Source organism: Gadus macrocephalus, chromosome 16, assembly GCF_031168955.1.
Source record: "Gadus macrocephalus chromosome 16, ASM3116895v1".
NCBI lineage: Eukaryota > Metazoa > Chordata > Actinopteri > Gadiformes > Gadidae > Gadus > Gadus macrocephalus.
The window spans coordinates 27,910,160-27,926,364 of NC_082397.1; the positions used below are offsets into that span (position 1 = coordinate 27,910,160).

General features: G+C 43.9%; 1 protein-coding gene across 6 annotated transcripts in view; it reads right to left on the reverse strand.

Annotated features, from left to right (window-relative positions):
• Positions 1–13,291, reverse strand: part of si:dkey-230p4.1 (trichohyalin) — a 45,947-nt gene extending 32,656 nt beyond the window's left edge. For 3 of the 6 annotated variants that reach the window (XR_009529580.1, XM_060074650.1, XM_060074649.1), the window contains exons 1-8: positions 12,385–12,409; positions 10,545–10,688; positions 9,080–9,211; positions 8,867–8,944; positions 8,198–8,268; positions 7,877–8,042; positions 5,385–5,491; positions 4,878–5,075 (exon numbers count right to left, since the gene is read on the reverse strand). Coding sequence is in view for 5 of the 6 variants with exons in the window: in XM_060074650.1 (XP_059930633.1) it covers positions 4,878–5,075; positions 5,385–5,491; positions 7,877–8,042; positions 8,198–8,268; positions 8,867–8,944; positions 9,080–9,211; positions 10,545–10,688; positions 12,385–12,390 (902 nt within the window). In the remaining variant the exon portion in view is untranslated. Of the gene's footprint in view, positions 1–4,877; positions 5,076–5,384; positions 5,492–7,876; positions 8,043–8,197; positions 8,269–8,866; positions 8,945–9,079; positions 9,212–10,544; positions 10,689–11,350; positions 11,448–12,384; positions 12,496–13,056 lie in introns of those variants that run through there. The other 3 variants (XM_060074653.1, XM_060074654.1, XM_060074652.1) reach the window with 3 other exon arrangements.
• Between the last annotated feature and the right edge of the window lie 2,914 nt (positions 13,292–16,205).

The window sequence follows — 16,205 nt, forward strand, 5'->3', positions numbered from 1 at the left end:
AGGTCCGGATAGATTTGAAACCACCTCCGAGGTTGTTTTCAGAAATGTGCGGTTTGGGGCACCGGATTCGCCGGCTCCGTCTGGACGGTCGGCTGAAACGCACAAGACTTATGCGGTTTCACCCAAAAATCGGCTTTGTGGGGACGGGGCCTTATAAGGCGAACACAACACATGTTCACCAAGTCTGGAAGACAGCGCAGGGCGACTTACACCACTATTTGACAATGGATCGTGGATGCCTGGGCTCATATAACAGTCTCAACTGTGGTCCGAGCTTTCACGAAGGCAGGAATAATCACTGAACTGCCAGGCAACAGCAGCGACACTGACTCGGATAATGACGAGAGGGATCCGGGCATGTTGGATGCCGTACTCGCCCAATTGTTCAATTCGGACACTGAAGAAGAATTCGAGGGATTCGTGGACGGGGAATGAACTGAAAAAGTGAGCTTTACGTGTTATACGTAACTGAACAATGTTGAGTTATGCAACGTTTGAATTAGCGGTATCAGACTGTGTTTCTTTCACATGTTTACAACTGAACAAGGCTGGGAGATATTGTTAATATGCACATTAACGTTTGAACATCGTTACCATGGGAGTGAACGGAGTTGTCAGAACACTTAATAAAGTTTGACTTTATCTGACTGTTTTGTTGACATTCCCTTTAGCACAGCACGGTCTAGTCGATGCATAACGCAACCCCAGTCAAACGTTTGACTGCAGTATCTTCTATTCTATGCGCCTTATAATCCAGTGCGCCCTATATATGAAAAAAGTTCTAAAATAGGCCATTCATTGAAGGTGCGCCTTATTCCGGTGCGCATTATAGTGCGGAAAATACGGTACATTAGATTATTATTCATAGATTAGAAAACAAAAGGAGATCGTTAATACTTGGGAATAACATGGGAATGAATAAAAACGCGCATGCGCATTTAAAAGACAGCGTTTACAGGAAGTGCGTCATTATTGCGCATCTAGGACCCCGAGTCGATCTGGCAGCCGAGTCAATCTGACACCCTCAACGGCACCACGACATGGCGATCTCTCTGCTCCACTTCACCGCTTTTTTCTAATGGGAGGATAACAGAATTGAAAGAGGTGAAAACCATTATAAATCGGGGCATGTGCAGATTTTCAGTTATGCCGATGGGGAGATTTTCGGTCTTGTCCACGCCAGTCGCAGGGAGCATGACGTCACATACGAAACATGTAGCCTTTCTCATTGTGTTTTCTCTACAGCCTTTAACTGAACAATTTCACATTAAACGGTTAAACTCTTGACATGAAAAATTATAATTTAAATCAACAAACAACGTATGCGTAATACAGACTGGGACCAGAAAATAATTACTTTCTCTCCATTGAAACCCATTCATATTTTACGATCTCATAGGTCCTATGGGGGTCCGCTCTGCTTCAGGAAGGGGCAGACGAGCTCTATTGACTTCCATTGTAAAAAATAGTATTTTAAAAAGTAGAATATCTTAAAAAGTATAAAATATTAAAAAAATCGGACTCCTCCGCTACTGAGTAACATACCAGCACCGGAGAAGTCTCCCTCGCGATCGCAAAACCCGCGACCAACCCGTGCTGTTCAGGGGTCCGACCCGACCCGCACCCGTGTCCGACACAGTACATTATTCTTCACCCGTTTCATCCAAATTGTGTGGGTACCCGACCCCGTGCAGGACTCTGCTTCACATGGGAGGCGTTTGTCGCGCCTACTATTGCATTCTCAATGGAGAGGCGAGCGGGCAGAGAGGAGGCGCAGAGCCCTGTCAAGCGGCACAATGACAAGCGGGCGAATAAGTGAAAATGTTCCGTGCTCGTTGAACGCATGCACGCGCACGTGGAAACCGTTGGGATAGATGGGAATCACTAGGGATGTCCCGATCCGATATTTGGATCGGATCGGCCGCCGATATTAGCAAAAAAATGCATATCAATATCGGATCGGCCTGCACGGGAAAATCCCGATCCGGACTACCGATCCAGTTTGTTTTCAAAACTCCGGTCCGTGTTTTCGAGCGCACCAATGTAGGTAATCCATTCCAGTTTTTTTTCAGCTTTTCCCCCCAAATCCGGTCCGCGTTGCCAATTCAGTGTGTGTGTGGTAATTTGACTATTTTCTACTCAGGTTTTGTGTGTGTTGCTTTTATATATAATGTTATATTGTTTACAATATTGTTTGCACTGTTGGCTTTTTAAGCCTTGGTTGACACTCTTGTTGTTCAAGAGCAGAGCACTGATGCCAATTCAGTGTGTGTGTGGTAATTTGACTATTTTCTACTCAGGTTTTGTGTGTGTTGCTTTTATATATAATGTTATATTGTTTACAATATTGTTTACACTCTTGTTGTTCAAGAGCAGAGCACTGATGCCAATTCAGTGTGTGTGTGGTAATTTGACTATTTTCTACTCAGGTTTTGTGTGTGTTGCTTTTATATATAATGTTATATTGTTTACAATATTGTTTACACTCTTGTTGTTCAAGAACAGAGCACTGATGCCAATTCAGTGTGTGTGTGGTAATTTGACTATTTATTATTTTGTCTATTTTGTGTTTATTTAACCCTGAATAAACAGGTCAGCTTCTCATTACCAACTATTGTGGATTATTCAAACTAACCTAATTAAGTTGGCTAGTTGTTCTTAAGAGTAAAACCCTTTTCAACATGAGTAGTACAACAAAATAAGTAAATATCTTTAATCTTTAATACATGCTTGGATCGGCCGGTATCGGTATCGGCCGATGCTAAAAGCTACAATATCGGTATCGGATCGGAAGTGCAAAAAGCTGGATCGGGACATCCCTAATCACAATATTTCTGGATTCAGTTGGGGGCCACAGTGCTCCTACTGAAAAATGTTAGTCTGGAGCCCTGCTCTAGAAACCCATCTATCTACCTCTGTGTGTGATTTCACAGATGTCCACTAGAGGACAGAAAAGGACAGCTGAGTCCTCCTTCAGCTCATAGACACAGAAGACTTGGACCCTGATGTCCTACTGCGGAGATACTTAAGACAGGGTTTGTAGAGCAGAGGAGTCTCACCGCTGCCCGGTAAATGATGTCCCATCACTGGTTTATTCTGCTTATACCAGTCAGCAGCAATGAGTCAATATCATGGGCCACCATCTATGACCTCATTGGTGTGTTATCGACCAAATCGGCTGAAACTAGTATATTCTCTGATTTTTGATATTCTTTGAGCATGTTGGTTCTGCGTTATTAAGGATACACTACTGGTGAATATTTGTGTTTGACCATTGTTTTTATATGTTGGATTTGTAGCACATGGATGTTGGACTGTTAAAAGGCAGAGGTGTTCGTTATTGAACAGAATACATCCCTAGGAACGTTATACCACCTATTAAGATATGAATACATCAGTCATACAAACTAGAACAACGGTTTCTCTAAATCAACCTTTCAGTCACCGTTTGGGACTACAAACTAGACCAGTCACCCTTCTGGACTACAAACTAGACCAGTCACCCTTCTGGACTACAAACTGGACCAGTCGAACTTCTGGGCTACAAACTAGACCAGTCACCCTTCTCGAATACAAACTAGACCAGTCACCATTCTGGACTACAAACTAGACCAGTCACCCTTCTGTAGGGATGGGCATGATTAATCAACGATCGACTAATTGATCATTAAGAATTTCGTTGATTACGTACATTTTTCATTGATTAAACTAATGCAGTGTGCAATTAAACATTTTACCACACGGGGGCAATATTAAAATTTGCGGCTCCTCCCCCGCAATAAACATTCCGCTTTGAACGGTGAACTCTTTACACCAGCACACATCTATAAAAAGCTATAAAAACTATAAAAACTACAAAATGACTATTAATGCAGGCTATGTGGAAAATGCGCCGACTTTGGCTCAGCCTGGCTCCACCCTCTTCCACTACGTAGCTAAGATGGCTGCCGTTGAGTACGAAAAGTGTACATCGCCACACACTTCGCGATTTGACCGTTTTCAGTACACTTATTTTCGCCCGATCTGAATCGGAACGCCCTACGTACTCAAACTTAGACTAGTAAGTACGGATAGTATGGATATTGGAACACGGCGATGTAATCATGAAGCGGACGAGGCCACGGCGAAGTCTTGTGGGACCATTATGATTTAAAAAATGACTTATTGGGGAGCACTATAGGCCTACCACTCAAGGCGAGGTTAGCATCGAAGCAGAAATAAAGAACTTTCTGAGCCCCTGGATTGTGGAAAGTTGTTCCCCCGCCTTGCCAAGTTAGCACGGAGGTATTTGTGCATCACGGCAACGTCGGTCCCCTCAGAGCGGGTGTTTTCGGCGGCTGGACTGATGGTCACCAGTCTGTGGTCGCGTCTGACCCCAGAGCATGTCAACATGCTCATCTTTCTGAACAAAAATCTGTAGACTGGTTGGTTAAGTTATATCATGATTGTTTTTTTGATATTATTATTATTATTTTGGGAAGAAACTAGGGTTGTGTTTATTGTTAGTTATGTTTATGAGCACCGGCTTCGAGCTGCATGCTCTGTTGCTTAGAGCAGAGTAGCGCATTACTATTGAACGGATCTGGTTTAACTGAGTTGTTCATCTAATAATAAAGATCCCAATGAGGAAAACACGCTGCATTTGTACTTTCATTTCAGTTTGAATATAATATTTTTTTTTAATTTTAATGTAAAATATTAACGATTAATCGACTAATTGATCGTTAATTCTCCCAACGATCGACTAAGACAACTTAATCTAATGCCCATCCCTACCCTTCTGGACTACAAACTAGACCAGTCACCCTTCTGGACTACAAACTACACCACTCACCCTTCGGGACTGCAAAGTAAAGCAGCATCAAGGTCTATCTCACCTTCCTTTCAGTTCTGTCAAATCTCTCTCCTTCTCCTCTTTCTCCTCCTCTCCCCCCAGCAGCTCCTCCAATTGGCAGGGCCCCAGGGTGGAATGAAGAGGGGGTGCAAGAGGAAGGGAGACAGAGGTGAAGGAGTCACAGCAGGTGAGGAGTGAGGAGGAGAGGGAGGAGAACCCAGACCGCAGCTCACAAAGGTCCCTGAGGAGAGAACACAGCAATAATGTCATTCAAAAAGATCTGTAACAAGGCACTGTTAACAATCTAGACCAACTCAACACATATCAACATCCAACACAGTTACATTTCTGAATCAGCATCCTTTAATATACAAGACAGGTAGACAGACAGGCACGCAATCACACGCAGACACATAGGCAGGCAGAGAGACAGAGATACAGACAGCTGGCAGAAAGAAATACAGACACACAAACAGGCAGAGAGACAGAGATACAAACAAACTGGTAGACAGAAAGACAGACCGAAAAAACATGCAGAGAGACAGACTACCTGTCTGTGGCGGTCTTTAAGGACAGACAGTCTCTTCTCAGTGTGATGACGGATCTCCATAAACACATCAGACGTCCCTGTTCCTTAGTCACATGACCTAATAGACCCTACAATAAGCAACCACACACACATACACACAATTAGTACTAGGCCTTCACAGAATGAGATGGATGTAAAAGCTATGCAATTTAGTTTTTATGCATTTATATTACAAGTCACTGAAATGGCATTCCAAATGGTCCATCACGGAATTCAAGACTACGGAGTAGTCATTCAAGACTACGGAGTAGTCTTTCACTTTCAAAACTACCGAGTAGTCTTCCACTTTCAAGACTTCAGAGTAGCCATCCAAGACTACCCAGTAGTCATTCAAGACGACCGAGTATTCTTTCACTTTCAAAACTACTGAGTAGCCTTTCAAGGCTACCGAGTAGTCTTTCACTTTCAAGACTAAGGAGTAGTCTTTCAAGGCTACCGAGTAGTCTTTCAATTTAAAGGATAATTTTTCATGCAAAGAGTTCGACCGTTTATTGTGCAATTGTTCAGATAAAGGCTGTAGAGAAAACCAAACGAGAAAGACTACACGGCTCGTATGTGACGTCACGCTCCCTGCGACTGGCGTGGAGAAGACCGACAATCTTCCCATCGGCCTAACTGAAACTCTGCACGTGCCCCGATTTATAATGGTTTTCACCTCTTTCTATGGTTTTATCCTCGCCTTGAAAAAAAGTGGTGAAGTGGAGCAGAGAGATCGCCATCTCTGTACCGAGTTCCAAGTGCGGGTGTGGTGACGACGTATATCATATGCGTCGAGAGCAGCGAAGAGCTGTAGTTCACAAAGCGGCCTCACATGAAACCTAAAATTACCAAACTTCTTCACGAACATTTTTAGTTTTCTTTGCATGAAAAATTATCATTTAAATCCACAAACAACATATGTGTAATCCAGGGCATATAAAGACTGGGACCAGAAAATAAATATTTTCTCTCCATTGACACCCATTCATATTTTTCGATCTCATAGGTCCCATGAGCTCTATCGGAAGGGGCGTGACTTCGCCACTCTATTGCGTTAATCGCGCGATAATTTTTTTAACGCCGTTAAATTTGGTTTGCGTTAACGCCGTTAATAACGCGTTTAACTGACAGCTCTAGTTGTGACGTATGTCATGCGCCGGGAATCACGCGCAGGTTGTACACAAACCAAACACCTTGCGCGTCTGCACGAAAATGTCCGTCAACGACAGCTGCAGGTTTTGTTCGTCGAATTTAATTTATCAGGGAAAAATTGCACATTGTAAATCAACTACCGACCTACAACAACAACTCAAACTGGCGTACGACTTTATCGCCATTGTTCTCAGACACGCCCTCTGTTCACTGATTGGCGGCCGCTGTGGCGGCACCAGAAAACCAAATTACATACAGCAGGTCCAGACCTAGTACTGAAGGGAAATTCAAATTGAGCGGAAGTACTTAGGCGGGCGGAGCCAGGCTACAACAGTAGTATGACACTAAGATAATAAACCACTATGTTCAGAGTTGACTTGTTGAGTTTAAGTGTCTCACTCAAGGAATGGAGGAAGCTATGGTTGCTAAAAAGATACATGAAGCATGCTTGAGAGCTTTATGATGATGTTAATCTATGATGCAGGATATCAAAACCACTATTCAGTAGGGCTGTAACGATACGCGTATCAAACCGAAAATCGCGATACTCAAAGCCACAAACCTGTCTCGCGGTGTGAGAAGGCAGAAGCGCGATATGCCCTTTCTAACTCTTCGGTCAAATTGTCAGATTGAAATTTGCTAATAATTTGTCTAAATAATAGTCTGCTGACAGCGCCCCCTCCTATCGATGCCGTAAATATGTGACGAGATGCCCTCTCTGTGATCACAGCTCTCCGTGGCTACGGAGGATTGCATTTCTCCACAGCCGTCGAAGTCCTCATATGCGATATGAACGACATTTATCCAGAGTGGGCCAAGCGCGAAAAAAATTGCCTGTGTGATCCTGTCTCTATTGTTTTGTGTGATTTGACTGGCAGTTTGTCTGCTTATAGGTCGGAATGAAGCGGCCACCGATTATTGACAGGATGGGTACTTTATTCTACCGGACTCGTTCGCTTCTTCACCAGACACACGCGCTACCGCTCGCTCTCCTCGCTCGTCCACTCACTCGCTGACGTCACTCACACACGCATACGCGCACTGCCATTCTCCCGCACACACATATGCTACTCGTAACAAATCTGATCAGTGTTCCAAATTATTTGTTATTAAATGTTACATTAAGATAATTGGTATTTAAGTGATAGTAGGGCTCCTTACAGCCCTACTATTCAGGGTCACCTCCTGCATTCTGTCATTCATTATCTTGTCATGGTCCATCTTGTGTTCATGTTTTTTGAGCAAGGTGGGAGGGTCTTTAGGTGCTTGGCCTCAAACACATTCAAAAGGAGTATACGGTGCCCTTAACACTTCAGACTTACCTCTTTCTCTTTCTGCCAATTTACTTCTTTGAGCTCCGCTTCCTCGACAGCTCTGGACCAATCAGCAGTCAACTTATGGAGATCCTCCCTCAAGGCAAGGTTAGTCTGCTCTGATTGACTGAGCTGCTGTCTGAGAAATGAATTTCCCTCAGCCAGTCCAATAGATCTACAAACACACACACACACAAATAGGAATACAACTACACAAAATAACCAGAAACTACGTTAAAGGAGTAGTAATGAAAGCAGAACACCACAGTGGGTTGAGGTACACCCCAGTATACGTATCTATTAAGGTATTAATCATGTATGAAGTGCTACCTCTGCTGCTGCTCCTCTAGCCTGAAGAGGGTGCTCTCCAGGGAATCGCTGTGAGCGTCCAGCAGCCTCCGCTAACATGGACCACAATACAGGAACACATTACTAATCACATGCCACAAATTAACACACATCTGGGATCCAGCAGTCCTGCCAGGCTGCGGCAGAACCTTTGGGGGGAGGGGCCCGGAGCCTGGGCCAGAAACCAGGGGGCGGGCTTACACCTCATTTCCTGTTTAAGTCCAAGATATTCAACCGAGGTAAAGCCATTCACACGAAGAATGACAATTTCAGGAGGGGATTGTTCCACAGTGGCCGGTCTACACAGGATGTGATACAGACACACTTTATTCCAGTTCAGTAGTTCTGGCCGATTTGTGTTTGGCGTGTAAGGTGCATACAGATTCTCCAGCTACTAGGCGGTCAAGGCCAATAGGAAGAGAGCAGTGACATGCCCCGTGCTCGTCTGCAATCAGACCTTATGTTGAATCTAAAATCTGATTTCTGAGACTACATTGACATAATACATACTCCAAATTAATGCATTAATAATACTACCAACAATCTCGAATAGATAACACACATGAAAGCATACTACCAACATAATACTACATAGCAAATACAGTGGTTTATAATACAGATTACTGTAATCTATATAGGGTGACCTCTGACCTCTTGGTTGGCCAGCTCCCTCTCCTCTCCCTTGAGACGCTGTTTCACTTCCTGGTATCGCTCTCTGAACTCCACCACCTACAAACACAACTGAAGTAACACACTACACACAGAAGCACTGCCGCCACATGACAAACAAGCACGTTGCCATGGTAACTACATCCTGGAGGCTAGGCCACATGCTAGGCTAACCCGTTGCCATGGCAAAAAAACCTTGTTCTGAAGCTTGTGGATGAGTAGGGCCTGTCGTGCCTCCCTCTCCCTCCCCTCTCGCACTCTTCTCCTCCAATCCTTCTCCTCACCTGACCCACGCAGAGAGAGAGACGGGTCGAGGCAGCTCACCAACTGGAAGAGAGACACAGAGAGAGAGATGCGAGATGTATCAGCATGAGCCCTATGGTATAGTGTGTTAATGTGTGTACCAGGGTATTAATGTGTGTTAATGTGTGTACCAGGGGGTTAATGTGTCTAACAGTGTGTGGGTAAGACGTGCTCCCCAGTTGTACATTGTGCAAATGTGTGTATCTGGGTGATATTTTGTGTATCAGTGTGTAAATGTGTGTATCAGTGTGTCAATGTGTGCATTAGGGTTTTAATGTGTGTACAGGTTCATGTCTCCTTCTCCCGACTTCCCTTCGGCGGCAGCTCCGGAGGGGTGAGCTCGAGGCCAGAGAAAGGGATTGTACTCCCGGAGCTTAGCTGCAGGGCTAGCGCCGAGTTCCCCCCGCCGGAGATGCTCGTCCGCTGGTCCACAAAATCTTAGAGATGCTCTGATTGGAGGGGAGTGGGGAAGTGGGATGTAGTATTCAAATGTGCCCCCTTCCTACGTAGGAGGGGGCGCCGAAACTGACTCACTCGTTTGGTAGCTGGAGGCGGGCTGCTTCCAGAAATGCGTGTCTCAAAAAAATCATGTACGGACTTATTTCAAAGTTTGTATGCGTGTTGGACCACCATCTACCCACAACAACACCCCAAATCCCAGGAAAAGTGCTGTTTTCATAATATGTCCCCTTTAATGTTTGTATCAGTGTGTTAATGTGTGTATCAATGTGTTAATGTGTATCAGTGTGTTAAAGTGTGTATCAGGGAGTTAATGTGTGTATTGGGAGTTATTTATTTATTTTACATTAGACTCATTTTTGACTGTAAATGTATTCTAAAACACTCAAAGGTTCTGCATTCAATTCACATATTCGTCAAAAGTGTTTAAAGTATATTTAAGGTATCAAAAACTACGTTTTATATGTTTGTTTTGTTTTTTTGTTGTTTTTTTAAATCGGCCGATTAAATCGTAATCGTCATTTTTCTCTGAAAATAATCGGCATCGGCACTCAAAAATCAATATCGGTCGGGCCCTAGTGTGTATCAGTGTGTTAATGTGTGTACCAGGATGTTAATGTGTCTAACAGTGTGTGGGTAAGATGTGATTCCCAGTGGAACAGTGTGTTAACGTGTGTTAAAGTGAGTTAAGTTATCAGGGTGTAAATGTGTGTACCAGGTTGCCAATGTGTGTTTCAGGCTGTTAATATGTGTATCAGGGTGTTAATGTGTGTACCAGAGTGAATAATGTATGTATCAGGGTGTTAATGTGTGTACCAGGGTGGCAGTGTGTGTACCAGGGTGGCAATGTATGTACCAGGGTGGTAATGTGTGTATCAGTGGTGGGAAAGTGCGTTACCCGGTGGTCCAGTGCGTGTGAGCGTGAAGTCAGCTCCTCTCTCTCTGCGTGGCTCTCAGCCAGCTCATCCTGCAAACGAGACACGTCTCGTCTAAGCCGCACCCTCTCCTCTTGCCAGCCAATCAGCACGTTTGTGTCCATCTCCTGGTAGAAGAAGGCCATGTTTCAATATTCTACTGCTGACTCTTTAGTCCTCCAGCTTTCATCCAAAGAGGCTGTGAACTCAGATCCATGTCATTAAGGTGCAGGGTGGGCTTGGGCCTCCTACTCAGGGAGGCCTCCAGGTAGACTGGGGATCTTAGGGAGGGCCTTGTACGCAGAAACTAACAGAATGTGAACACTGGGGGCTGGTCTGACCAGGCTAGAACCTCTCAGCTGGGGAACACACACCTAATCCCCTGTTATCAGTACGTTAGTACTGATAACATCATGTTTATTGCTGCTGTCATTAAAATGCCAACACGAGCCACTACCAGTTAATTACTGGTAACTGATTGGCTGTGAACATGACGTGAGCCTCTGAATGGCTGTAAAGATAAAGTAAACTTTCTTTAAAGCTAAACCAGATGAAAGACAGTCCGTCTCTGTTGCACATTCTGTATAAATGATATCATACCGTAATGTATTGTAGTATAGTTTAATGTATAGTATGTATAAATCCTACCATACCGTAGTGTGCTGTAGCTTAAAGGAGACATATTATGGGGTTTTCCCAACGAGTAAACATAGTATTTGAGTTCCAGAAAACATGTTTTTGTAGCTGTTTTGCTGGAATTAGCTTTCAGGGAAAAAAAAATCTCGCCTACCGCTATTCTCCTGTTTCAGTCCCTTCAGAATGCTGTTTCTGGTGTCTGCAGCTTTAATGCACATGAGCTCCTGCCCATTGACCAATGACCTATCAGACTGAAACACAGCATCGAGGAGTGATTGTTTCTGTTTGTGGACTCCTGTAGCTCTATATCTATATCATGTATAATATATTATTATATATTGGTATTTATATAACATTATATCTCATATCACGTCCAAAAGCTATGTGCGCCTCGGATGATATTATGAATCATAAAGAATGCGTCTGACGGCTCTGGTACTTCCACAACTAATAAAGACTCGTAGTGGGGGATATCTTGGCCATGGTTGAGAAGAATTGGGGGAAGGAACTTTGGCCTTGACTCTGAAGTCCATGAACGGCGACATGGAGGAGTAAAGGCCCATTCACACCCTACGGTAAATACGGATACGGGCCGTTTCGTCCGGTCCCGGAGGTGTCTCGTCCGTAAATGGGTCCGTCGCCTCTGAGTTTACGAATCCGGAGTGCTCCGGGAGAACCGGAGCAATACCACCGGAAATCGAGGCGGCAGTATAGAGTCAAAAGTCTGACCATTCGCGAAAACAGATAGAGTAGTATAATATCTGATATGTATATATTGTATTTAACGTTTTATGAGTTGTAACTGGTCATTTAACAACATTTTGAGGAGATAATCTGCGGGTTGGTGAGGGGTGTCACATGCCACCACACACTTTTTTTTGCCGATTACGGATGACGCAAAGCAAAATCATCTCTACAGATGTCATGTTTGCGATTGTCGATGCCGTTAATTTGTGAAACGACAGTCACTGCCCTCTAGAGGATTTGTTGCGTAACATCCATAACAACGCTGAAACCAGACGGAGGTATGAAGGGTAGTTCCGGGGGCAACGTCTGGGGCGACGGACGATTTTCGTCCGGATCCGGAGGTATGGATCGGCCTTAAGGGATTGTACTCCGGGAGCTGAGCTGCCGGACTTTCCGCCGAGCTCCCCGCACCGGAGCTTTCAGACTGCCACCGAGACCTACCTCCATCGGACCTGCCAGCTTCGGTGACGGATCAGCTCCAGGAGTACACCGCCGGAGCTGCCGCCCGGCAGAGAAAGGGATTGTACTCCCGGAGCTGAGCTGCAGGGATGCCGCCGAGTTCCCCCCGCCGGTGCTGCTCGTCCGCTGGTCCACAAAATCTTAGCTATGCTCTGATTGGAGGGGGTGGGGAATTGTTAATATTCAACTGTGCCGAGACTGACTCGCTCGTTTGGTAACTGTTGGCGGGGTACTTTCAGAAATGCATATCTCAAATAATGTACGGACTCTTTTCAGTTTGTATGCGTGTGGGAGCACCAGAGACTCAAAACAACACCCAAAATCCCAGGAAAAGTGTCGTTTTCATAATATGTCCCCTTTAATGTCTTTACAATGTTCTTTAAGATCCCAACAAGGTAAAGAGTCTGCTGAATAACTAACATGTTGAGAAGTGCAGTGACTTTCAGCCCATATTAACTATAATCATATGACAGTTACTGAAAGGACAGGACTAGAAGAGATTCAAACACATTATGTACCTAACGGGACCGGGGTGTTAACGCACTTTAACACTTCAAGTTCATAAAACCAGTGGTCGCTAAGCTGCGAGCTAAACATGCTAACACAACATGTTGCTACTCTCACTGCCGCCTTAGAAACCAGCAGGTTACCAACCTGTTAACCACACGGTCCGTCCAATAGTAAGGAAGGTTAAGACCCCTGGATTTGAAGAAGAGGATTCAAAATACAGAACACAACAGCCTGTACCCCGACAAAGGAATCAAGAGGAGGTTCTAGCGGCCCGTCCTCCGCAGCGCCCCCTGTAGCATGGATGACCTTTGGTTCTTTTGTAATACTTATTAGGGGTCCGAGCGCTTGTGTAACGGTGGTCAATCGGTGAAGAACTGATGGACAAGATTGATATTTATATATTACATTTTGGAGCATAACTGGAAACAAGACAACAGACAAAATGTCTTCATAAAGCGTGGTGTTGATCTTTACAGGCTCTGCATGTATGAAAACAAAATGAAATGCATTTACCTTCCAATGCAGTAACATTACTCTGATAGTGTAACAGATTAAAGAATGACAAATATTTTTGCATCTTTTCAGTTGATATGTTGTGGTTAGGTGAGTTTTATTTCACCAAAATCTTGTATTGTTCATGATAGTTTTTAGGTATTGGGAGATTTATTTGTTGTGTAACTGCGCCCTCTATTGGATAGTGGTGGCGATATGCTGGATTTTTGCGTTCCTTTCTCAGTTTGCGTTCCACTGGATTGAGAGAGGTACGTGTCGACAGCAGTGCAGTGTTAATTTTGTCAGCTATTTTAGATTTAGTCTTAGTCTTTTGACGAAAATGCTTAATATATTTAGTCACATTTTAGTCATTGTTTTCCTTTGTAGTTTTAGTCTAGTTTTAGTCGACGAAAAGTCCTTACATTTTAGTCAACTTTTAGTCATTACCTTTGGTCAAAATGTTTTCTCTTTTTAACCTAGTTCAATTAGGCTAACCCTATTTATATGGACACCTGCTAAGTTGTTCCACTCAAATAGAGTGGCGAAGTCACGCCCCTTCCGGTAGGGCTCATGGGACCTATGAGATCGAAAAATATGAATGGGTGTCAATGGAGAGAAAATAATTATTTTCTGGTCCCAGTCTTTATATGCCCTGGATTACACATATGTTGTTTGTGGATTTAAATGATAATTTTTCATGCAAAGAAAACTAAAAATGTTCGTGAAGAAGTTTGATAATTTTAGGTTTTATGTGAGGCCGCTTTGTGAACTACAGCTCTTCGCTGCTCTCGACGCATATGATATACGTCACCACACCCGCCCTTGGAACTCGGCACAGAGATGGCGATCTCTCTGCCCCACTTTACCGCTTTTTCCAAGGGGAGGATAAAAGCATCGAAAGAGGTGAAAACCATTATAAGTCTGGGCACGTGCAGAGTTTCAGTTATGCCGATGAGAAGATTGTCGGTCTTCTCCACGCCAGTCGCAGGGAGCGTGACGTCACATACGAGCCGTGTAGTCTTTCTCGTGTTTTCTCTACAGCCTTTATCTGAACAATTGCACAATAAACGGTCGAACTCTTTGCATGAAAAATTATCCTTTAAATCCACAAACAACATATGTGTAATCCAGGGCATATAAAGACCGGGACCAGAAAATAAATATTTTCTCTCCATTGACACCCATTCATATTTTTCGATCTCATAGGTCCCATGAGCCCTACCGGAAGGGGCGTGACTTCGCCACTCTATAGAGTACTAAAGTGAAAACGTTACGTTGTCCTGGCAACCGGATTTTCAGTTCTAAACAACCGAACGAGAGATGGCGTTCTCCATTGCTTCCATGTGTTGTTTCTTTCAAAATTAAAATAAATCAATTTCAAGAGGTGAAAATCATTACCAATCGAAAAATGTCGAGGCGTTCATGTATTCCCCTGGGGTATTAAAAGGAAAAGTTTGTAAACGTTAGTTTAGTTTAGTTTTTTTTTTAATATGAAGACAATCTATTCTCAATATTACTTAGGCTACATCATTGGTAAAGCAAACTCACAAATCAATTCGCAAAAAAAAGATTGTTCCTGTTCTATAAAAGTGTGGTATAGGATTTCCCCTTGTTAATTTGGTTTGTGTAGAACCGAAAATCTGTTACTCTCGAACCGTGACGTCACACTTTAGTACTCTTGTCTGTTCAGCCTTCAAAATGATAGCTGGTAAATTGTGAAAAATGCATTAAACTGTAATCAGAAAACGCGGTTATATGCTACAAACCCTATAGTATCTTGGGTATAAAGGCTGGGACGAATTTCAAAGTCCAGCTTATGTTGAAGTATAGACCATGGCGATTCCCATTGAAACGAATGGCGCGGTGATTTTCTTCAAAACGAGAGCAGGTAAATTGTGAAAAATTAATTAAACTGTAATCAGACAACGCGGTTATATGCTATAGACCCTAGTATCTGTGGAATAAAAGCTGGGAAGAATTTCGAATCATGTACAATGCATAACGTTAGCTCATAGCTGAGTGGACCATACCTCCCGTTGCCAAGTCGTAGCTAAGGTCCGTCCTATTTACTGGAGGAGTGAGTTGCATAAGAACCTTACGGGAGTGTACTTATTGGAAAATATCGTGCATTTTGAATGTCCAAATAGCACACCAATAACATTTTCGTCCTGTCTCGTCTCGTCAACGAAAACAAAATGACATTTTGTCATCGTTTTTATTATCACAGATCTATTTTTAGCTTGTCAACGTCTCGTCTTAGTCACGGAAAAAAGGTTGTTGACGAACATTTTTCGTCATATTTTTCGTTAACGAAATTAACACTGGTACCCAGGAACCGCCGGGAAATGATTTTCCAGGCGGCGCATTACAACCCAATGGCGGGCCATTTGGGGTACGAGAAGACACTAAACCGGATAATGGCTCGATTCTATTGGCCGGGGATTCGGGGGGAAGTGCGTAGGTGGTGCGCCTCCTGCCCCGAGTGCCAGTTGGTGAATCCCCCCGCCATCCCCAGGGCTCCCTTGCGGACCCTTCCCTTGGTGGAGGCCCCATTCGATCGCGTGGGCATGGACATTATCGGGCCATTAGAACGTTCCGCACAGGGGTATCGATTTGTGTTGGTCCAGATCGACTACGCAACCCGATACCCGGAAGCAATTCCGTTGCGCAATATCTCTTCGAAGAGTGTTGTGCAGGCGTTGTTTCATGTCACATCGCGGGTGGGAATCCCAAAAGAGTTTCTCACTGACCAGGGCACCAATTTCATGTCACGCACGATGAAGGAACTTTACGGGTTGTTG